General features: G+C 49.2%; 1 protein-coding gene across 7 annotated transcripts in view; it reads right to left on the bottom strand.

The window, feature by feature from the left end:
• Positions 1–456: 456 nt before the first annotated feature.
• UXS1 (UDP-glucuronate decarboxylase 1) overlaps positions 457–25,669 on the bottom strand; it is a 98,681-nt gene continuing 73,468 nt past the window's right edge. For 3 of the 7 annotated variants that reach the window (XM_021680319.2, XM_021680318.2, XM_044918694.1), the window contains 6 exons: positions 19,382–19,501; positions 11,942–11,985; positions 8,279–8,339; positions 5,831–5,888; positions 3,872–3,975; positions 457–1,237 (listed from right to left, as the gene is read on the bottom strand). In XM_021680319.2, the coding sequence (XP_021535994.1) occupies positions 1,106–1,237; positions 3,872–3,975; positions 5,831–5,888; positions 8,279–8,339; positions 11,942–11,985; positions 19,382–19,501 (519 nt within the window). In that variant the 3' untranslated portion in view covers positions 457–1,105. The remainder of the gene's footprint in view (positions 1,238–3,871; positions 3,976–5,830; positions 5,889–8,278; positions 8,340–11,941; positions 11,986–19,381; positions 19,502–25,669) is intronic. The other 4 variants (XM_044918698.1, XM_044918697.1, XM_044918696.1 and 1 more) reach the window with 2 other exon arrangements.

A 25,669-nucleotide genomic window follows, 5' to 3' on the forward strand; every position in this document is an offset into this window, starting at 1 on the left:
TACAAAAATCCTAACACCAGAGCTTGAAAGAATTCTTAATGAAAGCAAAAGCTCTCAAAGTTTTCACTCAACACACCTAGTTTACAGATTTTACAACAAATGGCACTTCTTTTTCTCCACCTGGTCGTTGCTGCCAGAGAAGGATACACAGTGATTCAAACCCTGGGTGAGATCGGAAAAGTCTCTCCACACAGCAGTTAATATTATATGCAGATTCAGCCCCAGGAGCAGAGCAATGTTTTTAATACCCACTCATCAGGTTACATATACCAACCTGGATGTTTTCGGGTTTTTCCTTTAAATTCTATAGCATTTTTCTTAGCAATCCAACAACGCACCATGCAAAGCAGAGAGCCAACCTTTAAAATTGCAAGTGTGTTTCAATATTTTATTAAAATAGCATATTTAACCACTGTTAACCAAGAATACGTTAACTTTGTCCCCTCCCACCCCCACCCCAAATACGCAGCACAACACAGTAGTGATTTCAAATATCCTTGATCGTGATAACCAACAGAAGTATTTCAAAGTCAAGTTTGCAACTAAAAACTAGACCTTGGAAAAATTCTGAATTAAAAGAAACATAAAGCTCTCCAACAGAATTCTTTTATCTGCCTGAAGAATAAAAGCCGGTGTGTCACCCACCTGACAATACTGCTAAATTTGCTTTTTTTTTTTTGTCCTTTATGCATAGTATAATGTCTCATTTATAAGTACCCACTTTTATAAATAAAATTGGCATTTTTCACCCCATTTAATGTTCCTTTTCAGCTTCACAAAGAAACCAGTAAATAAAACTGTCAATGACAGTCACGACATATGCTCTCATAGCAAGATAAAAAACGTGAAAATACGCAAAGATGCATCTATGCTATTTTACATAAAAAGACAGATTTTAAAAAGTGCAAGGCAAAATTTGCAGTTTTCTGAGGGGAGTTTTTAGGCACATCCATTTCTTCAAAGCAAGCTTCAGAATGAAATTCCAGTTTGTTCTTCATGACACCTGTTTTAAGTCTTTCTTTAAAAAAAAAAAAGAAAAAAGAAAAAAAAAATACATCCCATCAAGTGTGAAACAGGGAGTCTCCCGTCCCGAGAAGTGAGGTTTTCAGTTATGGCGTGTCCGTCCTTTTTTTATTCTTGCGGGCTTTGGTTTGGGGATGTATTGATTATTTGCCTGGTACTCGAGTTCTTTACGGAAATAGTGGATGGCTTTGTTCAAACCTTCTTCCAGCGGGACCTGTTTAAAGAGAAGGTGAGAAGGGGAGACAAGGTCACTGTTGAAAGAAACTGCAGACCTCCCCGGGGCTTCGAGGGCAGGAAATGCTGATGAGCGGCCTGCCCTCCGCAGGGGCACTCACAGCACCGCAGGTGGGTCACACGGCATCATGGGCTCGCCAGGACAAGGTCCTTCCAAAGCCGCTTTCAGAACGCACTGGGCAATTTAACAAATTACACCCCAGATGGACATAAGATGAGCTCTAATCCCCAAAGACCTGAACCACCTCTTGCTGGTTTGGGGTCTATCTCAGTTTGAATCAACCACAAAGAACACCTGAAAATAATGCCCGTGTGCATGTGCCTTTCTTTCGGAAGTGTATGATGGAGGGAGGGTGCCCTGGGAAACACCTGTGCGTGACCCACCCACCTCACTCTCCCATGGGACATTCGCTCCCAGTGACCTAAGAGGCTGAGTCTGAGAAGAACCCATGACGACACCGCGGAAGCAATCTTAATTTAGAGCCCCTCCCTGCAGCCAACAGGAAATCCAACCAGCTGCCCATGAGAACAAGGGGAGAAGTCAGGAGGGGAGTGCTGCCAAGGGGCACCTGGAAACTGTTGGGGGAGAAGGGTATGCCTGTTACCTTGACTGTGGTGATGGTTTCACGGGTATAGAAATACATCAAAATTTATCAAGTTGGACATTTTAAACATAGGCAGTTTGCTATATGCGAACTGTACCTCAACAGCACTGTCAACAAGACACATATGGAAAAATCAAGATGGGTATATGACTAAACGCTTCTTTGGACAAGATCCCTCAGAAACTACTAATGAGCTGAAACTAGTAGTAAGAGAAACCAGTGGTAGATGTCTCATCTTCTAAATGTGTTAGAATGTTATACATCTAAACTCCAGAAAAATAAAAATACCTACATACCTCACATAATATAAAAGCAATAGTTACTACACAGCAAGTGTACATTTAGCTTTTTAAAAATTATTTTGTTTAAAATAAAGGGGCTCTACTTACAAAAGGACCGATGGCAAATGCCTTCTAAAAACAAAGATCTGCACTTGCTGCTTTGTGTTGCGGGAATTCTTTTTTTTTTTTTTTAAAGATTTTATTTATTTATTTGACAGAGACACAGTGAGAGAGGGAACACAAGCAGGGGGAGTAGGAGAGGGAGAAGCAGGCTTCCCGAGGAGCAGGGAGCCTGATGTGGGGCTCGATCCCAGGACCCTGGGATCATGACCTGAGCTGAAGGCAGACGCTTAACGACTGAGCCACCCAGGTGCCCCAGTGTGGCGGGAATTCTTATGTATTAAATTTTGTCTGGGCATGAGCATATTTTTAGTGCACTCAACAAATCCCTGTGGGCTTCACATCACTCAGACCTGTAGATTCCAGGATAAAATAAGATCGGACTGGAACTCTCAAGTCCCTTTAAGATCCAACACTGTAGGATTCTACTCAGCTCTCTGGAGGGCAGCAGAAGAGAATGCCCCAAAACATGACTGTGGGAGCTCAGGACCACATCACCCCCAAATCTGCCACTTTGATAGGTATATGGACTGTGCTGGGCTGCAGGCTCTTGAACAAGTGCAGGGCGAGGCTCTCTCTGAACTCCTCCGACCAGACAGGCCCTCCAACAGAAATCCAGCTGTCCTGAGTCCCCTCCCAGAGGTGTCATCAACCAGGGAGCACTGACTCTCACCACAGGAGAGGGCACTAGACCTGGACACCAGGTAAACTGTCACTGGTTCTCTTATCTCCCATCTGTTCTTCTAAGGGCCCATTCACAGTTCTTTTTTTTTAAGATTTTATTTATTTGAGAGAGAGAGAGAATGAGAGAGAGCGAGCATGAGAGAGGGGAGGGTCAGAGGGAGAAGCAGACTCCCCACTGAGCAGGAAGGCCGATGTGGGACTCGATCCTGGGACTCCAGGATCATGACCTGAGCTGAGGCAGTCGCTTAACCCACTGAGCCACCCAGGCGCCCCCATTCACCGTTCTTAAAAATCATTTACTGTCCTCTAAGAGGCCTATGTGCCCCTCTTCTTTCCCTATTAAGAGGGTATTTAAACCTAAATTCTAAAGCCGCCTCTTGAGTTACTTATTCTTCCCTGGGTATCTCCCACATCTACCTGCAGGACACACACTAATCTACCTGCACAGTTTCCCACAGGCCACATGGAGTCTAACTTAGTCTAGGAGCAACAGAAAGGCATGGAGGGTTACCGCTCCCTGGACTTTGGTCTCTCATACTCCCAACCTGGTTTTCCACCTTCCTGGGAACTGGGGTGACCTGCTTGCCCCGGTTGACACAGCAACCTCGCCCAACCCTGCATGTCCAAGGACATCCTGGGCCGAGTGGAGACAGGCAGGTCAGCCAGGGCGACCCAGGCCCAGAGCGCATGCGGCCATCGCCCTGGATCCTTCTTTCATGGAGTAAGCCATGTGCCTGTGCAAGTTTACAAAAGCAGACTCCACAGTGGGCTCCCATTTCCCCTGTCACTGAGTGAGACACAGGAAAGGAGAAGCCAAATACCAGCCTGGAGAAAACCCTACGTCCTGTCCGCCCAAGCATGCCAGCGCCCACAAGGACCCGCCATGGGCCTTTGTCGACAGGGCAGTGTCGGCCATGCACTCACCACAGGCTCCCACGCCAGCATCATCTTCGCTTTTCTGATGTCTGGTTTTCTTTTCTGTGGGTCATCCTGGGCTTCGGAGAGAAACTGAATCTCACTTCCACTACCTGAATTAAGAAAAAAGAAAGGTAAGAGAATCACAAACCACTCCAGGTGGGACTTTTACTGTATGCCTCAAAGTGAAATCCCCTCCATGCAGTGAATAAGGGTGCAGATGACGGAATGCATTTCCCACGAAGTCACTGAGTCACACGGGGGACTGTACCTCTGGCCCCATGAGAACTGGGTGGGAGGCAGTCACTCCCGAGAAAAAGGGCAGGGCTCCCTAGCTGCCCACTCCCAGGCAGACCACCCACCATCAGCTAACACAGCAGGCATGCCCACAGAGCCAGACTCCAAAGTAAGTAAAAGTGGCAAACGTGGTGTCATCTGTGATCCGATGGCCTCACTGAGCCACATGTGAGGCATTCACACACTGCAGGAGCCCCTGGCCTGGAAGTGGGCTGTCTTCCAACGTGTTTAACCAAGTAGAGTGCAGGAGGAATGACTGTGGGCCAGTTCCGGGCTGACGCCTTATGGAAGACCTAACTATTTATGCACCTGCAGGTGTGAGCCCTGAGCCAACACATAAGATGTCCAGCTACCGTGCTGGCCAGCAGAATGAAGCCACGCGAGGGACCATCGGCAAAGACCTGCAGAAGAAACGCCCAGCGGAGGCCAGCCCCGGGCACAGAATCACAAACCAATACAACGGTTGCTGTTGTAAGCCTCTGCAGTTTGGGGTGGTGTGCCACTCAGCCTTTCACAGAACCATAGTGATTATAATGCCCAAGGATCTTGTCAAAATGCAAATTCTGATCCAGAAGACATGGCTGGGGTGTGTTATTCTGCATTTCTAACAAGCATCTGGGTGACGCTGAAGATGCTGGCCCCTGGGCCCCTCTCGAGATAGAGGTTTGGGATAGCCTAGATCCTGGACAAACTGCTATCTGAGCACATCCCTTCCTTACCTGGGTAGAGACAGGCAGACCCAGAGTGGGAAAGCTGGGGAAGTACATCTCGGGGAGGCTGCTGTGGCCATGAGATCCTGCAATTTATGACCAAGGATGGCCAGCCCCCCTCCTGTCCGAGTGTCCAGAGCTGATAAGAACATGCTGGTAGATGACAGCTCCAACTCAGGAAGGACAGCCCCCAAGAGTCAACCCAGCTAAGTATGGGGTCTAGACAAGCACTTGAGCACGTCCTACATCAGGCTTACCCCAGTCTAGCCAGCCACACTCCAATCTGGTTGTGTTCTAACTCAAATTTCTTGATCAACCATGGAAAACAGATCACCCCCCCCCCCCCAAAGGTCAGGACTTCCCAGAGCTCTAGTAAGCCTGCTGATGTGACAAAGGGCTCACCCACTGTGCATCTGCAACACAAGTGCTGTCTGAAAACACACAAGCTTCTTATAAGTTTCAGAGCACGCCCCTGATTGGGGTTACTCCCAGTGTCTACACCGCCGCCAACATGTCATGGCTAGGTTGGCCGGAACTGCCAAGAACTTGAAACTCGCCAGCAGATTCCATCAGAAACACACAAGCTGGTACTGTTCCCTCTTGGCTCTTGGAAATCTCATTCTCATCACCGTCCGTGTTTGGAAATCCAGCACTTGTTACTTGTGCAGAGTGATCTACCACTACCCCATCTCAAGCACTGGGAACAAATCTACTCCTCCCACTCCACCCCAACCTGCTGATACAACTGTGAACACAACCAACCTCCCTTCCCACGCTCCTTCATCTTTATCTTTCCATTACTTAATTAAAGACTCAGAAGACAATTAAGTGTTCCTGAAAAGTTCTGCTTTTTATCCAATTCAATTAGCTTGTATTAATTACACATTTTCTAATCAGGGTGTTATTAACTGACAGGGTGAGTGCCGCCAATTTCACTCAGTGACGTGTTTATCTTACTTACCAACAAGGTTTTTAATTAACTGAGCAAATTCTAGGATTGTGTGTTCTTCCGGGTTCCCCTAAGGAAGAAATGGTTGCTGGTTATAAGTATAATCACAACAGCAGAGACCACCACCCAAACCACATGCATGTCTTCCAAGTATCCATGGGCTGACTCTGGCATCTTGGAAAGTCATGAGGCTCCTGGCTCTTCATGTTTCCTCGGGTGCTTCCCTGATCTGGATGATGACTGATCCGCCTAATGAAGTGCTAAACTGTGTCTGGTCCTGCTTTTGTCCTCTAGACTAACTGTCTGTTGACAAGAACGCCCCTCGGCTAGGTCAAGAGCATCTAATATGGACACACGGTACCTGGCCAAGAGACAGGACGATTTCTGTATCTAACGTTACCATAACTGCATTGTCACTTGGCATAAAAGTTTGGGTCTGCAAAACGAGCTCTCCTAAGACAATATATTTCCCTCAGGGTGCACTGTGTCAACAACTTAAGCAATAACAGACTTGCTTACTTGCACATGGGAGCTGTAAAGGAACCAAAATGCACTCGCAGATGAGGGCTCTGGGTAGCCAGAGGGAAAGCCTCAATATGGTTTACAGAGTGAGCTTGCCCTTAGGGGGCATCAAAGAAAACCATTTTCTCCTTTTCTTCCTTCCATCACACAGGACGGCGGCAACTGCCCCTCTTCCCTTCCCAATCCTGCTACTCTTATTTGCCACCCCCTCCCCATCGTAAGAGACCACCATCAAGTGTGACAATTAGGTGTCCTATATACGCTGTACCCCCAACTTCCTGATCTGGCCTGAAGCTGGAAGGGACCAAGTCCTACATATGAGCACTAAGAAAGGACTGACTCACAAAGTGGAGTGATAGGAACTCGGTAGGGAAGGGCTCCGTCTTTGTCAGGGCTACTTGCAGACACTCTTCAGACTTTGGGGAAGACGGGTTTCTCCCAGGGATGGGAGTTCCCAAAGGGCCCTGTGTCAAGGCCCCCTCAGAAAGAAAGAAGGTACCTAGTACCTAAAGAAAAGACTGTGGTTACTTGGGGAGTGGGGGACATCACTGACAACATCACCATTTTAAAGGGCCTGGAGCAACGCCCAGGATAAAGGTGGCCCAGCCTTGACAGTATCAGGTAGGTAAAGGCTCGGGAGAAACAGGCTCACACGACACGTCTCATTCTAATTTCATGTTCTTTGAAAAGTGCATGAAGGCAGCCCTGGCTGGTGCACGCTGACCCATGAATCAGTCAACAGTCTGACAAGGGAATGAGGTCTCCACCTTTCCTATTTGGTAAGAACTCCCTCCCAACTCAGTGAAAAATGAATGCGACAGAACATGCTTCAGATTGCTGGTTACAAAGAAAAGTACAAAGAAAGGTTTTTGAGTGAAGTGGTTTTGAAGAATCAGCAGGCATGGCCACACCTATGAACCTTAAAACCTTGTAGGAAGCAGGAGAGGTGGTTTGGGAGAAGCACCTGAAGCCGATCCAAGGCTTGTCAAGGTGAGATCATGGCTCCCGATAAGCTAATGTCAGGGGCCGTTGGCAGAAGCAGAGCATTTGAATGATGGGCAGTCTGCACTGGACACTTCACATTTTAAACAAGATGGAATGAAGCTCTTCAGAGGACGGTGAGTGAGAGGGTAGGAAGACTCCAGACATGAACATGAACTCTGGCTGAGAGCTGGGGAGGAGGAGACTCAGAGGGTATGACCCTGCCCTCCAAATCCTTGGAAAGTTACCCCGACTGCGGGAGGCATTGGATTAGCTTGAATGGCCTCCACGCTGAGAAGTAAGGCCAGTGGGTAGCTCACAGAGAACATGATTGTAGTTCTAAATCTAAGGAAATGCTTCCTGCCGATTAGAACTGGCCAGAGACAGAATGAAGTGCTTTGAAGAGATGCATGTTCACTAAGCAGTAAAACTGCTTAAAAACACAGAGCGCAAGAACCTTACGATCCCTCCAAGAGGGAGATTCTGGGACCACAGGAAGCAATGAAGGAAGAAGCAACAAAGGTGCCTCCAGAGCAGCCAGCTGAACTATACATGATCAGAACCTGGGACACATTCTTAACCTCCGTGATCTAAAGCTCACTTAATCAAGTCTTCCAGAGATTAGATTATGCCAAACAACAGAGAAAGGAATGCACACAAAAAAACTGTCCATCTACTGTCACCAAAGGCTTTCACAAATTTCCAGACCCAGGCCCTTCAGGATGACAGAGGTGGGTGAGTGTTTGTCACACCACTCACCCATGCCTTGCAGACGTTTTACTCCTTTGCACACTCTTATTTTGTGTTTTTCCCCTCTACTATTCAGCAAGCAAACACACGCATGCCCTACGTGTGCTGCCGGCAAATAAAGCCAAGGTTGCTGGGCTCTTTATGGTCTCACAAAAGCACACAACTCTGACCCGTTCCAGGGGGTGTGGAAGGAGCGGAAGCACTCACCAGGTTGACCGGGCTGCTGACGTTGCTGTTCATGAGAGCCACGAGGCCGTTCACCAGATCGCTGGAAAAGAACAGAAGGCCGGGTCAGGCACCGCAGCATGCAGGTGCCGGGCAGACCCACGCCACCTCCCAGAAGAAAACCAAACCCCAAATGGAAAGCCGATGTCAAAACAAAATCCTGCAAATAAGCGGCGTTGAGAATGCTGAAGTATTCATGGATGATGATATGACGTCTGGAATTCGCTCTCAGTGCGTGGGGTAGAGATGGCTAAACAGGAATGGAAGCGACGGATGGGCTTAAGTTCTCTACTTTCATCTACTTCTGAAACCCTTTAACGATTGGAAAATAAAAATAAAACAGACATACGCCCCCAAGAGATGGTGTTAATACAGTTTCTGATGAAAAGTCCATGTTTAAATGTGAGCCCACATAGCTGGTTCATATGAAAAAGCAATGATTTGAAAAAAAAAACCAGTAAGACCCACTGAAATGAATGCACTCCAGTATGTAATTCTCATACTGGCAAATCACAGATAAAGCCAAACAACACAGTGTTGAAATAAACCAGACCACTGCTCCCTACCCCCTCACCTTCAAATCCCCCCCCACCCCTCGCCGCCCCCCGAGACTCCTCGCATGAACGGTCGGGGACCTGGATGTTTCAGATGGATCGTGACCGACTGGGCCATGAAGGTGAAGAGAAGTAAGCAAACTTTCGCTTACCAAGGTTTGGTTCTTATTTTCAGAGGCTTTAAAGTGTGGCTCTGTTAAAAAAAAGTTACTTCGTAAAAATGACACCTCACTGCTACACACGAGCACGTTCTCTACGTCTACTTTCATCAGCTGTACTTCTCAGAAGACTTTTAAAGTTCTGTTCTGGTGATCCAAATGCAGTCTGCGTTGAAGCCTTCCCTTCCTCCTCCTCCATCATTACCAGCAAGGAGCAGGTTACTATGGTCAACTTCAAAACAAAACCTGTTTTTGCTTTCCTTTTCGTCCAAAAAAAAAAGGGGGGGGGGGGCGGGGTATTTGGCAAACAGTTAAACTATTTTCTGAATTTTTGTTTCTGATGATTGGGTATTTTAAGTGAACATGCCTAAATAGTCCGTTCCATTCTCATAGGTCAAGCACAAATGCAAGGAACTGCTGATTTTGGATGACTTTTCTAGAAACTGGCAAAAAGTCACTTCATCACGATGGCAGTAATTACTATTCTATTACATCACAACACATCTCTCACGGCATAGGTCTCTGCATAGTCGTCAGAAGACGTTAAAAGCTGCCATTCACCAGCATCCACAATCCATTTTAATACTGAAATGCCAGGGCGTCCACGTGAAGCTGGAAGACAACGGACTCATGCAATCATCCTCGTGGTGGGGGCATGCATCTTTTATGTAATCAGCTGGCAACTTTTAAGGTCAAAATTGCATAGATCACACCCATTTAACCTGAAGCTCTTTAAAAGTGTCATTTTGACAAAGTGACTTTTTTAAAAAAAAGACAGCATGCCTTTGTTGTGGGGATGAGGCCATAACCTGACCAGGAAAACATCAGACACAGTCATGCCAAGATGTGAATGTGTATGGTATGGTCACCCGGACCTCAGAAACCGGGAAATGCCACTTCAAGGCGATCGTGGATTCTGGAAACAGTTAACTTAGTAAGGTAACCATAGATTCAGACGTTGTGCATTCTTAACTACAAAATTGTTTCTAAAAAAAAAAACCAGCTTATTAAAACTAGCAAAACTAACTTATCTATCTCAGCTGAGTCTTAAATAATAAAACTGGGAAGTCAGGAAAGCTGTCTGAGTTTGGTATGTCATGGAAACACATCAGGGCAGGCCACGCACTGCGGGCACGTTCACTCCTGAGCTGGGATGGTGTGCGGCATGTGCATTGCTGAATTCTTAACATCTTTTAATTACTGGCAGAAAAAGTCTGAGGCCCTTTTAAATGAATTCTGTATGTGTTGCCTTTGAAGTAAATGAGCACAGTTAAGAAGAGTGAGTTCTAACTGCTTTGCCTTTTACTGCAGTCTCCCTGGCACTTTGCGAGCTGTCACAGCTGGAGAAGTTTGGAGGCCACCGGTGAGGTGGTTCCAGGTAATGCCACGTCACAGATGACCGCACGACTCCCTCACGATGTGCACAGAGGAGGGGGGTGAGGTGGGCGAAGGTGGGTGGGATGGAAGGTGTGTTATTATGAAAAGATAGTACTCAATACACAAAGTCCAATTAAGATGGCCCAGATACAGAATCTGGCTTGATGCATTTTCTCTGAGCACAAGGTTCCTGGGGTAAGTGCTTTGAAATGAAAACAGTCCTAGAGGGATCCTGCTATTTCCTGGTTAAATCTCTTCTTAGGATATTCGGGCACCAAAATGTGCCAGCTATATTTTACTCCCAGGCTTTGTGTCCTGCTTGGCAAGACACTCATGGCTGGGGAGAAAAAAAAACACTGACTGTGATGTACGTTTATTCATAGCTTTCTTTTAGACTGTGAAAACTGACAGATATGTTTGAGAAAAAAATCTACAGTGGCTGTTTTTATTTTTATTAATTTTTTCCCTAGCAGTTATTTTTCTCAAAGAGGCTTCTCCCTAGGATTCTCACATAATCAGACAAAAGTCTACGTGGTTGCTCTGGCCGAGGTGGCCCAGACCTGCACCCCCGCTGCCACCACTTCACGGTTACAGCACCCCGGGATGCCCTCGGGACACTCCAGGAGCAGCATTTTCCTGCTGTGCGTGCGGCCGTCACCCTGCCTGACAGGCATTCCCGGGTATTTACATTGCACAGTAAAAATATATGGTACCAAAATATAGAACTGGATTTTACAACGATTTGGGATATCATAAACTTGTACAGAATTCATAGTAACCGTGTCATGTGGGCAAATATTTTGTTCTATGCAACTGATTATAGAGTAAACTCTTCTCCCAGAACCCAAACTGCATTTTAAAATGTCACCAACTGAACTGGCCAACAAGAATACGAGACTTAGGAGGATTAACAAGAAAACGATGATAATTACCACTGAGACTATTCGACAAGGTTCTCACATGTATTTTTACCCGCATTTAGGTCCCGCATAAAATCTGACAGGAGGATGGTCTACCTCATCTTTTCCTTAATGAGGACAATCTCACCCGCCCCAGAAACCCACATTTAAGACGGGTGTGTTTCAGCTCCTGCAGGTTTGCTGGATGATTAAGGCCAGCTCTCCAACTGGTGTGATCTGAAATCAAGTCGCCCTCAGGAACTGGGCAAGTTTCCCTACGAAACACTAGGTGGCAGTAAAAGATTAGCACATGAGTCATAAATGCCTCAGACTTAGCGTGTAAAATTTTAATTTTTTTTTTTTTTTAAGATTTTAAGTAATCTCTATACCCAACAAGGGCCTCGAACTTACAACCCTGAGATTAAGAGTCGCATGCTCCACCAACTGAGCCAGCCAGGAGCCCCGAAAATTTTACCTTTTAAACAGAGAACCCCAAGGGCTTTCCCATCTGAAAATTAAAATGGACTTTTAACCGAACCATGTTAGAGATGTGAAAATAATGAACATATCGAACAGACGCGGGCTGCTTGGTCTGCACCACCTCTGCTGGAAGCGGCGCTAAGGCGGACTTGCACGCAGCGGGCCCAGCTGCCTTACCTGACGTACTGGAACGCCCTCGTCTGCGACCCGGACCCGTACACCTAGGAGGAAAGCGACAGTTAGGCCTCCGAGAAAAGCACACTGTAACAGGAAAACGGGTTTCCTTAAAACTCCAAGGCCACAGACTGACCTCCGAACTGACGCTGAAGGGGCAGTGATGCTACAACCCACTCGGCACCTCCAAGTTAGGCCCCGACAGTGGGAAAGCGCATGCGTCCATGTATCAAGTCTGTCCTTCCAAGTCAGTAGTGGAAGGAGTCGGCTTCTGTTACGGTCTTGTGACGCGTCGGGGATTACATTAGGTTCTGGGGTCTCCAAGCCCAGCAGGGTGGCGGCCGCACACACAGCAGGAAGCAGTACCTAGAACCCAGGTCCTGCACCCTGACAGCTGGGCGCCCAGTCAGACCAGCCCAGAATCTCTGGGGAGGAAGCGGCGGGCAGCTTGGTACTTTTACAGCCCTGGGTGAGTCTAACATGCAGCCAAGTTTGAGAACGACCCAGGAAACCACGGATAGGAGACGGAGGTGGCGGCGGAAGGAAGGGAGGGAGGGAGGGAGGAAAGAAGGGGCCCTCACGCTCCATTTGTGTCTGTTGCCACATGTCCAGGCCTGTGCTCAGTTCCTTTTCTCCACAGACCCTCTTGTCTGAATGTTCCCTCCTTGTGACACTTCTCTGGCTCATTCCGCCAGCCAGAACGAACAGCTCTGCCCTTCAAGCTCAGCCATTCTCCCCTATTCCTCTAGACTCTGCCACTCATACCAGCTTCCCGCAGTGAACTCCTGGGGACAGGTACAGTGTCTGACTCACCTGCACCCCACTGCACCCCGCAAACCACCAGTGCTCCATGAACGCGTACTGAACAATAACCTTGTGGGGTCTGCAGTGTCTACCACGTGGTTACAACAAAGAGACTGAGGCAGAGCCTCTTTGAGGCACTCCTTCACCCTACAGTCACAGAGAAGGAGCCAGGGGGTTTTTGCTTGCTTTCTTGCTTGCAGTGGTGGAAAGGCGGCAGCTGGGAGGAGGGACTGCCTTCTAGAATAGCCTGCCTCCCAAGCCCGGAAGAGAACAACACTCGTGCCTCCGTCACTGGCCACCTGATGCCAAAGAGGAGCCAGAGGCCAACAGCTCCACAGCCCAGACCAGCCCCACTGGCCTTGCTTTCCAACAGGGCTCCCCAGGGCGCAGGCCACCAGGTTTGAGAGGCAAATCGGAAGGAACAGGAAAGGGAAGAAAAGCATGCTTCACAGGCACTCGCTGCCTTTTTCTTTTTTTAAAAGCAGGGTTAGAAGGCTGCTTTTGTTATCTTAATAAGCATTCGGATATACCAATGTCAAAGGGGCATCGGATTTACCTACTTAGGCAGAGGCCCTCCCAGTGAGAAGAGGCTGGGGAAGTGATTTACAGAGCTTTCTGTCTACAAGACCCAAGTGCAACCACCAAACTCAGTAAAGAAACGTAGAGGAAAGATGAATGGGCCTCTGAGAAGCAGACTCACCCTTCCTTGGCAATTCTGCCTGAGTCCAATTCCCTGGTCATGCTGACCCTTCTGATACATCTGGGCAAGTCAGGAAGGAAGCCATGGGCCCAGTAAGTAGGACGTAAGATCGGGGGCGTGTCCATCCACTACGCATTGCCGGCCTGTCATCCTGGAAATCCACCTGCACCCGAGGAGCCCTGCAGGTGGGACCCCGGTCTTATTTCTGTGCCACCACATCACAGTGGAGGTCACGAGAGCCCTGAGCACTGCAGTGACTGGCATCCAGGAGGGTTCGATCTACCCTGACTCCAAGTCCAGGAATCTTCTTCTTACCCCACCACATCAGTAATTTCAGCACCTCCCGTGGCTCCAGCTGTCAACTATGGCCCACAGCAAGCTGGCAGCGAGCCACCCTCCCATCTCTTTAGAAAGTATCCGATTTGGGCAACCCCCATCAGTCTGAGCTGCAGCATCCTTGACACACAGGGCCGTGGGCACAGAGCTAGTTCCTGGTTCCTGGGTGTGCTTAGTCAAAGTCCAGACCCTCCTCTGTCTCCTTTCTTTGCCCCTTCCCACCGCCCCTGATCAGGGGATTTACTGCTGCATGCCGGCAACATCCACAGAGAGCCCACGATGCGTGAAGAGCGACGGCCTTCAACACGCCCGTGAAGGCTTGGTCTTCACTCCCATCAGCCCTCTGAGCTGTGATGTACCAGAGCTGACCCACAGAAAAACACGCAGGCGCAGTTTTCCGTCCCACTGGATGTGAGAGAAGGAACGTGACTCGGCGCTGTGTGCTGGCTGAGCCCACAACCACGGGGAGGTGAATGGGCCGCCAAGGTTAGGATTCTGAAGAACCACCCCAAACGCCTTCCTCAGCAAAAGGAACAAGAGAATCATGATGGCGACACTCAGTGGCTTGAATGTCACAAAATGGCATAAACCGAAAGGTTTAGAACCTCGTACTGGGAAGCCCCAAAAACCTAAAGATTGAAATAAGCTGCGTCTACAGAGTTTCACACCGCTGCCTTGTTCAGAGTGCCCTCCTAGAGGGGGCAGTGATGCCCAGAAGGCCAGGGTGTCTTCAGGCACCCCTCCCTAACCTGACTCCATCACCATAAGGCTCCAGGGGCCTAGAGCTGAGCTGCAGAGGGGAGCTCAGCCTGATCCCTTCAGGTCCAGTGACGAAAGCCCCTCAGCAGATACCCTGCCACTGAGGTCCCACCTGATGTCCACATGGGCGGCAAATGGGCCTCTGGGAAAAAGCCCACGTTACAGAAGGAGCCAATGGAGGGGCCCCTCTCCCCGGGCTGTGGCAGGAATGCGTGGATCTTGGGGACCCCCATGCACAACTCTCCTGGGTCCTTTCAATAACTGACCTTGAAGACATGCCCCAGCGTGTGTAGGTAGTTAAAATGCAATGTCAGTGGTGCCCCTGGACCCTTCCTCCCTGGCATCCTTATAAAGTCCTGTTGGATTTAAGTTTCTGTAGTGTGTCCTATTGTTCATCTCTATTTTGGTTTAAATCAGCCTCCCTACATACATCTGCAGTATTTACAACACAATAATTTTTAATTCCTGTGTGTATTATTTTCACTATGCAAGCGTGCTACGTGAATAAGTTAAGGAAAAAAGAGTGTGCATGTGCCCACCCTGACTTCAGGAACAGCTGGAAGCCCTGCACAGCCCCCTGCCTGACGATAAAGCACACCAGGGCACAGACCGGATCTCACTCACAGACCTGCCCAAAAGTAGATAAGCAACAGATGCTACCACATGAGAAACAAAGGGCCTGGTGCTGACAGTGAACACCCTGCCCGGCTCCCATGGCCGCCTTGTCTTCCTCCATGAGAAGACAAGCCAGGCTTTTAGCAGCTCTGCCTTCACTTCCCAGAACGACAGAGGTGCAAGGAGATTCAGGTCCCTGTTCAGTCTGGATAACCAGGGCTGTGTGCAGGTCAAAGCGGCATGGTGATTCAGGAACCACCAAAAGGGAGAGGTAAACCGGTGGGCAGGCAGGCAGCCAAGAGCACAAGGAGTACTACCAGGGAGCACTGCAGCGGGGGGAGGGGGGAGACAGAACACCACAGGGGAGCACTGCAGAGGAGCACCTTGGGAGAGAACAAACGGGGGGCACGAGGAGCACTTTGGGGGGCACGAGGGGCACTTTGAGGGGCATGGGGAGCACTATAGGGGAGCATAGGAAGCAGCATAAAGAGCACTGCAGGGGGGCACAAAGAACATGGGGGGCATGGGGAGCACTATGGGGGAGCACGGAGAACACTGCAGGGGAGCACTAGAGGGGAGCACAGGGAGCACCACAGGGAACTCGCCCGGGAGCATAAGGAACGTGGGGGGGGAGGTGAGGCATGAGGAGCACTATGCCAACCCCAACCCCAACCCCACTGCTGTGTCCCATGTGCCTCCATGAACGAAGGCCCAAAGTTAGGGATCACTTCCGATACCACACTATAGATATAAAGGGTAAATAAAATGTAGATTCTGGTCTAAGAAGTATGGTTTCTCCAAAATTTCCCTCTAGAAAAAAACAGCAAGCCTTTTTTAAAAGATAGAGACCGTGACTCAAACCCCAAATCTGCCACATCTGGAAAAATTCACCTCAATCAAGTTGTTCTCTCACCTGCAAACTGGAATGAATCACAGTGAGGTGAGAAAACAGAATTAAACCCTAATGCGAATGTGTGCACGCTCACAACATGTGAGCACGCTCAAGAGCTTTGCCTGAAATATGAGCTCAAGTCTCTTCAAGACAGACTTAATGAGCAAGCTCTACCTGAACTGTGCCATCTACTTTGTAAACTTTCCAAACTGGAGCACAGTATTTTCTGAGCTTTGTGAGCTCAAGCTAGAATACAGCTTCTGTGCGTGACTCGCAGAACTCAGCATAATCCTCCCCGAGTTACCCTGACAGACCTCTGTGACTCAAGATGTGGCGACAGGCCCAAAGGATGAAATCTGCCCCGAGGTAAGATGACAGAGGGCTTCAGGAAAGGCAAGTGAGAACAGTAACCCAGCTTGGAAAAGGGAAGGCGAGATACTGAGGGGCCACGAAAGAGGCCTTTAGTCTTGGAAAGAACATGTTGGAAACAGAGCGGGAAAGGATGGATGGGCCTCCTTACCCTCCTTCCCTGATAAACCAAATGCTCCCAAAGCTGGGCTGGACTGAGAGTCATGACGCAGGACCCCCTCATCCAGACCTTCTCCACAAAGCTGTCTGACAAAAGCAAAATTTCAAAGAGACAGCAAAGGATGAAGAGCGGCTTCATCAAAACACTGAGGGGACAGAATTCTGTGTGACAAGAGGGACCACACACTTCTGAAAGGCCTCCCTGAGGACTCCTGTCACCAGGGGTGTCTAGAAAAGACAAAACGCAGCGTGTCTGGGACTAGCTGCCGCCCTGCTCCTCGGTCCCTGGCACTGAGGCGACAACACATGCGTTCTCTCCAGCTGCCCACAGTGGGTGCTTTCTTGGGTGGGCCCACCTGATGCTGGGGCCCTGGCTGTTGCCCAGGAGGCAATCCGTCAAGAAGCCCTTTCTCAGAAGGCTTTTAACAGTTCGCTCCGCAAACGAAGCAGCTCTGATCGGGGGCGGGAGGAGACTTCATGAGGGCAGTGGCTAAAACAGCTCCAGGAGTGTCCCTGAGTGTCCCTGAGTGTCCCTGAGGGTGAGGGGTCCCCATGAAGGAACCCTTGGGACCCAAACAGCAGGCAGAGGGGAGCATGGATGAGAGGCAACTTCACCTTGCAGGAACACTACGATCACGACTTCCAGAACAAGCCACAGAGCACTTGTGCTCATCACAAAGGCAAGCGGCCACTATAAACCCGATCCTCAGCTTGACCAGCATTTATCACATGCTGCCTGGTCACCAGGCACCCTTCTGGCAGCTGGGGACACAGCCATGAATGAAACCAGGTCCTGATTTCAAAGCGCTTACACTCGAAAGGGGGCTGGGGGCTGGAAAAAGAATACTTCAGTTGCTGAGAAGTGCAATGAAAACCACAGAAAGCACGGTTAGGAGGCGCAGCGCGGCGGCTGGGTGTCATTACATGTAGAATGGTTCAGTGCTCCCCTGCTGAGAGGATGACTGAACAGGGAGAGGCCTGGAAGGAGCGTGCTCCTGGGACAGGTGGGAGCAAGGGGCTGAGCTTGCAGAGCAGCAGGGCTGAAGCTGAGGTGCACAGGGGGGCCCGTGAATCATGCTCTCAGCAGATGAAAGCTCCCCGGAGCTGCTACTTTTCTTCAGAGGCTCCCCTAGCTGCTGGGTGGAGAGACCCCGACAGGGAGAATGAGTGGCTAGGAGGCCGGGGCAATAAACTGGGGGCGCACGGCAGTGAGGCTGGGGGAAGCGGGAGAAGAGGTGGACGGGGCCGGATTCTGGATCTTAGGGCAAGAGCACCAGGCCATATCACTGTAGCAGTATGCAGTGTGAGAAGGACAGCACCCAGGGTGACCACGGCATGCTGTCTGCAGGCCCTGAGGCACAGAGCTAGCAGCTGGTAGGGGGAGGGAAGAGCAGGGGCGGGGCACTGGCACCCTGAGATGGGGTTTGGATTCACCTCTCGCCTGCAACATGTTCAGCAAAAGTCACCTGTAAAACGTGTCTTGCCCTGGGCTGGGGGCGGGGGGAGCATACATTTTGTAGCAGGCTAAGCTTTTTGTTCTGAATTGGCAGCCGTGTAGCTAACCCATCCAAGAAGAAACGAGCACCATGGAGAATAGTGATCAAGAGCAGAGGCTCTGGCTCAGACACCGGCAGCCACCGTCCGGCCACGTAAGCTTGGGCGATTCCTCTAACCTCCGTGCTTCGGTCTCGCCATCTGGACCATGGGCTAATAACAGAACCTGGGCCCCACACATCTGTTGTGAGCACTGAGTGAAGTGAATTAATGGGTGTGAACATCACTGAACAGAAAACAGTAACCTTACTCTACTGAGAGACAGACAGATGGATATGTACAGACACAGAGCTGTAACTTTCCCTTTGGAACCCACTCAGCTGATAAGCAAACCCTCCTGCAGTTTTCAGAGTAACAAGACAAAAACAAGTGTTTGGATGCCCACCAAACACTAAGCCTGAGAGGATGCAGAGGTCTGGAAGAGGATGCTAAGGCAGATAGGAGGAGGATGCTGAGGCTGGAAGAGGATGCTGAGGCAGACAGGAGGAGGATGCTGAGGCTGGAAGAGGATGCTGAGGCAGACAGGAGGAGGAGGAATGAGAAAAGCAAGAGGACAGAGGAGCAGAAGAGGAGAGGAAGAGAACACCAAGAATTCAGCTAAACCAAAGAAAACCAACAGAACTGAATCAGCAAACCCTTTGTAGAGCAGGAGAGGACCACTCCTCCCTGAGGATGGGACAGGGGTGGTGGGGACGTGTGTGGAACGAGCCACCCACCCTAATGCAGGGTGGGTATCTAAGGGTGCTCACCTGCACCATACGCTCAAACCACTGACCCCAGACCACTGAGGTCCAGAAGGTGGGCTCCAGAAGGCTCCCAGGTTGAGCCTGACAAGCAGAGGGCATGCTTCTGGGCATCACCAAGAAAACTGCCAAGACCTGCCCCAGATACCTCACTTCTCAGCAACCTGAGGGGCACCGAGGATACACATGGCCCTGGCTATAGCCCGTGGGCCAGGAGAACATCCAGAAAGGTCTTTGCCTGCACGCTGGTGCAGGCAGACGCACCCCGAGGCCTGGGCCACGTGGACCAGGCTGCAGCCCACGAACTAGGCAAGGCCACCAAGGCTCCGTCACTCTTCTAGATTCCAGCCCTGCACCTTCCCTCCTTGTCACTAAGGGCAGTGGGATGTACCCAAGGCAAAGGGGCAACCTCAGGAAAGTAACTGCCTGAACCAAGAGGCACTGCTCCTTTGTCACTTGCTGGCAGACAGCTAACTCTGCCCCCCCCCCGCCCCCCCAAGGCCGGCACATACCGTAAGCGGCTCGCCCTGCAGCGCCTGCAGGATGAAGTTGCTGACGACCCGGCCATCATTCATGTGCATGCGTGGCCCAAAGGTGTTGAAGATCCTGGCCACTCGCACTTCAACGCCTTCCTGGAACAGGAGAAGAGGATGTGGGATGCATTTCATTTCACCTCATGTTTCCGATGCCTGGCCCATAAAGCAAGTCTGAAAACCCCCTGCTTTTTGCTCCCAGATGAAAATGGCTTTCTGGTAGTGTCTACATAATACATTCACTAACAAATCTGAACACTGCACAGAGTTATACCAAACTCGAATGCATCCCCGATTCCACCCCCATCAGGCCATCGACCTCCCGGCAGAGAACCTGCAAGGCAGAGAACCTGCAAGGCAGCAAGCAGTAAAAGGGGAAAAAGGTTTGTAGAACATTTTTTTCCTAGTAAATAAATATTTCCCAAATAGGGCCATGCCGTACATACTCTTTTATAATCATCTTCACATGGTATTTCGTGCAGGTTTACCAGTCAATAGTGATTTTAAAGGTCAATGAATGTTTGGTAGCTGATGCAAAGAAAAACAAACAAGTGCTTTATCCTGGACAAGGGGGAACACACATTCTCAAAGCGGCACACTGCCCTACACCCCCCAATCTGTCCCAACAGAAAACGGACTTGTTTTAGTGAAAAACTAAAGACAATGCAGCGCCCCCTATGGGCTACTAGCTACAAAACCTGGAAAGATCTGTGCCAACATCGCTGATAATAGCTATCTCTACGTGGTCGGATTATAGGTGCTCATTTTCTTCTACGTGTTTTTTTTTTTTTTTTAATTTTTTGTTTAAAGATTTTATTTATTTATTTGAGAGAGAGAATGAGAGAGAGAGAGCATGAGAGGGGGGAGGGTCAGAGGGAGAAGCAGACTCCCCGCCGAGCAGGGAGCCTGACGCGGGACTTGATCCCAGGACCCTGAGATCATGACCTGAGCTGAAGGCAGTCGCTTAACCAACTGAGCCACCCAGGCGCCCCTACGTGTTTTTTTAGATCTTTCTATTTTTGTTACAATAAATATGCATTACTTTCGTATCAGGAAAAGTATATTTCAAATATGTAATCAGGAAAGTATGTTTTTTAAACCCCAAAGCCTTCTTGAAACTATCTCATGCAATTATTAATTTCACAGGCTGCTTCTTCATGAATCAAAAATTAATGTTTTTATCACACCCTGAATTAGTGGACTTCCACAGCATCTGTGTGTCTAATCTGTTTCACCCATTAGACTACAGACGTGCATTTTCCAGGAGTCTGAGGGCAGGCAGGATGGCAGGGCGAGGCCCCGGGGCTCACGAGCCCTCCAGCTCCACTTACCCTTGCTCAGCCCTACTGTACTTGGGAGAGGAGCGTACTCACCTCACACGGGGCTCACAAAAAGGAAGCCAATCACTGCATAACCCTTGGCCCGGGCCTGGTAGTGAAAAGCAGTGGTTGCTACTGTTGTCTCTACTCATCCAGAAAGTTTTCTATTCTTTTTTTTTTTTTTTTAAAGATTTTATTTATTTATTTGACAGAGAGAGACACAGCGAAAGAGGGAACACAAGCAGAGGGAGTGGGAGAGGGAGAAGCAGGCCTCCCGCGGAGCAGGGAGCCCGATGCGGGACTCGATCCCAGGACCCTGGGATCATGACCTGAGCTGAAGGCAGACACTTAACCATCTGAGCCACCCAGGCGCCCCGAAAGTGTTCTATTCTAATTCTACCACTTCAGGTCCAGTACAGGCTGGGGTCCAAAGAACCCTCAACTAACAGGGCTGATTCAGCACAGATTTTTCCACCAGTGTAATGAGTGAGAGGTGATGAGGTACCGTGTCCCAAGGACCCATGTTGCCTCCCTGTGGTTGGAACCACCCGGCTGGCCACCTCTGCCCACAGCAGCCTCAGCTCTGTCCCAGTTACTAGACAAACACGAGCAGTTTTTATGTGCACCGAGATCTGAAACGGTTGGGAAGCATGGATCCAGCACACAGCTCACTTCTAGAAACCAGACGGCTATATTTTTGCTAATTCCTCCTAGCAATGCATTATAATGCTCACATGAGCTACTCAGAGTCTTAGGATTAAGGTATGAGCTATAATCCTAGGTCCAGGAATAAATCAACTCCTTTCTCTGCTGAACTAACCAGAGAGTATTTCCAAAATGGGGGGAGGAGGAGAAAGAAGCAGAGATGTTGATCTCAACAGAAAAGAACTCAGAAAGTATCCATTTGCATTTAATTGTGAAGATGAAGAATCAGAAGTAGATGAATATGGTGTTATCCTAGAAATAGACTGGAAAAACCTCATCAAATTTACGAGTCAAACCAACATGCCTACTGGGCATGTTGCAGAGGCTATGCAAGGTTTGCAACAAATCAAATGCTTTCATCTTCCGGACTTCTCTGTCCTCGGGGACAACACTCCAGAACACAGCCTTACAGAAGCTGTGTTTGCGGACATGAACTGGCCAGCACGTACACGGGTTTGTTTGTTTTGGTTTTCCTGTTTGAATTGTGAACTTAGGTGCTACAGGACAACGCCTCTGGACTGGTACAGTTGCTGGGATAGCCACCATGCTTTTTTGAAAACTCCAGCTCTCAAACGCAAACGAAATAAACATAAACCCAAGGCTCACTCAACTTAAGACCTGCTCTCCTCTCGCGCACTGGCATCTCCCAGAGTTTGTGTCCTGCTTCATCAGGACACAAAGGCCACCCCCGTTCGGCATGCACAGTTCATCAGCCCTCATCCCCTGGGATCTTGCAGGGGCTCCAAGTGGGAGGGCGGACCCGTCAGCAGGTACTGACACGGATGCTTATGGTGGCAGCCCAGTGGGTGTTCACATCCACATTTTGGAGGCAAGTATAATGACTCCCCATCTCAGGCCTGAACAAAGGATCAGTATCTGACCCAAAGCCTGCTTCCCTGAATGAAAACCCAGAAGGTGCCAAATAGGCCGCGATGCCTCTTCAGGGAGACCCTCTTCTGCAGGACCAATGAGCAAACACATGCACAATCTCTTAACTCACACTCAATATTCCATCTGCCAGGGGCAGTGTCCTGCTGACTACCAGGCTGGTGCATCTGAATTTCCACCATGGCACAATGCAGGGTCTCTGCACACTCACACATGTACGCACAACAGCAATTCAGAAAAGGAACTGCCGGGTCATTAAGAATGGTTGGGTTTCACTGTGTCCATGGTTTTGTCCTGGGTAAGGATCAGGAGTCATTCGCTCATGACTCCAAGCATCAAGAAGTTTTTATCAAGCATCTGGACGACTCTTCTAAGTTTGAGTCACAGCAACATAAAACCAGTAGCAACTTGAGAGAAGACAATGCTCAGGGCGCCCCTTGAGTGAGCGTATGTAAGCACACACAGGTAAAGAGCACGTGGCTTGCTCTGATAAATGGGCTTCAGAAACAGTGGCCAGGCTACAATAATATACAATCCCAGAAGGGTGAGCTGCCATCAGAATGTCTCCTTGCTTATTTCTAGTGCCCAGGAAGGGTGAGCAGTTGGAAGGCAGGCCTGACTGATCAACCAGCAGTAACCCAAGAGATACAGTGAAGTTTGGAACAAAGACTCTTCCCTCCCCAAACCTCTCCAGAGGAGAGAAATGTTGCCAGCAGGGATTAAATGGGCTCTCCCTCAAAAGCTCTTTTCAATGCAGTCATTCCCTGGTGAGTACTGTCTCAAGCCACTGAACCACACAGTATGATCACAGTCCCTGTCTTCACTATGGCAGGTGCCGGAAGATGGAACACAGAAGCCCTGCATAGGGAGGGAGCAGGTGCTGACCAAGAGCTGGCCATCTGCCGCCCACTCCGTGGTGCAGGCAGCCTGCCCTGAAGGGGGTACCTAAGGCAGGGATGGGGTCAGAGAAATAACAAAAAGTGCTCCCAGGTACAATGGGCCTGACTTTGTGGTGCTTCCATAATCTTCCTCATGCCCCTAGGAGAAGTGCACACACATCACGAAAGCAACAGGACTGTGAGACCCTGAACACTGAACCGTGTAATTCCCCTATGGCCTCTCCTAAATGCATCCTAATGGGGTCTGCTCCCTACCTGGGGAGAAGATGAAGGCCATTACAGAACACAGAGCAATCTTGCTGAGCATGGTTCTCCAAGGTGCTAAAAAGCTGCAATTCACTCTTGGTGATGCCAAAGGGACAAGGCCATACAAGGTCAGGGGACAGCAGTTATGCATCTGTCTGGCAATCTCCCTCAACAGCCCTGCTTTGGTCTTAACAATCAGTCGGGAGTGTTCATTATGCAGCAGGCTAGGCCAACGCTCACAGCGAGGCCAGGAGGGGTCAAGTACTACTCTGCCAGTTTCTAGGTGTGGAGGGCAGGTACTCGGCGAGCATGCGGCAGCGCCAGGAAACAAGGCGACACTGGGTCTTCACCCCTAAAGGGTGAATACTATCTTCAAACATTTGACTTGTTAGCTGCTTGCTGAATATCTGTTTTTTGAACTAAAATATACATACCAACTATTTCATTTTTTAAAAGTATTCTGATGCTGGAAAATAAAACAAAACCTCGAGACCACTGGACTAGATGATTTTGGAGTTTTCTTTCTGCTCTGCCAATCTACGTTTTTATGAAGGGTGGCTTGTTTTGCAGACCCAGCCCTGTGGGTGGGCCACAGACTCCAGAGAGTCATACTCATGCATGGCCTGGAGCTCAAATACACACCAACCACTGACCACAGCATGCAGACAAATCCCCACATTTATAAAAGCACTGCATACAAGTGCACAAAGGAAGTGCACTTTAATTCCTCCCTGACAAGTTCAAAGGACAGGTTTCTCCTGGTACCCAAAAGTAGGGTGTTCCTATGAAACCCTTCAGAAGCAGGAATGACATAAAATAAAGAAGCAATTACCATGAACTTACATGGAACCATTTTTGAGCTTTCCCAGACCCCAAAAATAACCTTTCTTAGGCTTTTCTGATACCTGCAGACATATCTTGCTAACATGAGCGGAATAATTCGAGATTAAGCTCAGATGCTCACAGACACAGGTCAGGGCTCTGGCACCTGGTGCAACACTGAGTGGGGCTCCCGGGGAAGGGGCTCGGGGTGTCACCACCTCTGTCATGACTCACTGCAAAACAAACTTTGAACACTAGGTTCGCTTTTTGGATGTTTTTGTAAAGGTGAAAATCCTCTTTGGTTCCAACTCATTCCATCCCCTGGAAAAAGACTCACGGGAGCTTCTCTTTCCATGAAGGACATGTTTGAAAATGGGTATGTGGGACAGAGTTTTCTGGGAAATCCAGTTCTATTTAGAATACATTAGGGTATTTCCATACATGAAAATGAACTCAGAATCCTGAGAATCCTTTGGAAAAGGGAAAACCTTCCTTTAGATCTTTAGAAAAGTTCTACCGTATGTGGTCTTCACAATGAAGGGACAACTTATACTTAAGAAAGGATGTATCATGTAAAAAAAAAAAATAAGAGTTAAGGTTATTAAAACAATTAATTAAAAATATGCCGAAGGATGATGGTTTCCCATTCTCTCTGGTCATTCTTTTTTCATTTGTTTCCAGACAGATAGCACAAATCGCACACCTAAAGTCTTGAATCTATCTTGCTGTCCTGAAAGGCTGAATATGTCTAACTATGAACACAGCACGTCACAACACCACTCCTTGATGGCTAACCACACCGCTCTAAGGAGAGGTTGGTAATTCCAGAGCAGAGCTGCATGGACTGCTGGCTCTGGGTGTCCTCACCAACCGTGCGTGCCTCAGAGGAGCGCTGATGCCCTTGGACTTGCAGCTGCATCTTCTCTTGCTGAGCCAAGCTTCCTCACCTGCATGCCCCACCAGGGCCATCGGCAGCTGGACAGCCAGGTGTGGGTTCAAACTCCACTTACCGGCTGAGGAGCTCAACCCAAGTTTTGTAGCCACTTTCCCATCTGTAAAATGGGTGACCCAGCCCTACCTCAAAGGGGTCATGAGAATGAGGTGAGATTAAACAGATCTGCGCTACAGGCTGAGCCCTAACAGAGGATGCCAGCACACCACAGGCACTCCTAGCCCACAGGGTCTGGCTCCTCTGCAACACCCACTGCAGCCCTGCAGGGCACAGCCTCTGGACTGCAGGGCGCCATGCTGAGCGCTCAGAGTCCAGAAGGGTTATGTCCACTAAGGAAGAAGGAAAGGCAGCAGAAGTTAGAGTTCTGAAAATCAGTCACTTTCGAGTGGGAACCCCAAAGAAGGTCTGATTTGCCCCAGACCAGGCCATTCCTAGA

This window comes from Neomonachus schauinslandi, chromosome 10 (assembly GCF_002201575.2).
Source record: "Neomonachus schauinslandi chromosome 10, ASM220157v2, whole genome shotgun sequence".
In the NCBI taxonomy this organism is placed as follows: Eukaryota; Metazoa; Chordata; class Mammalia; order Carnivora; family Phocidae; genus Neomonachus; species Neomonachus schauinslandi.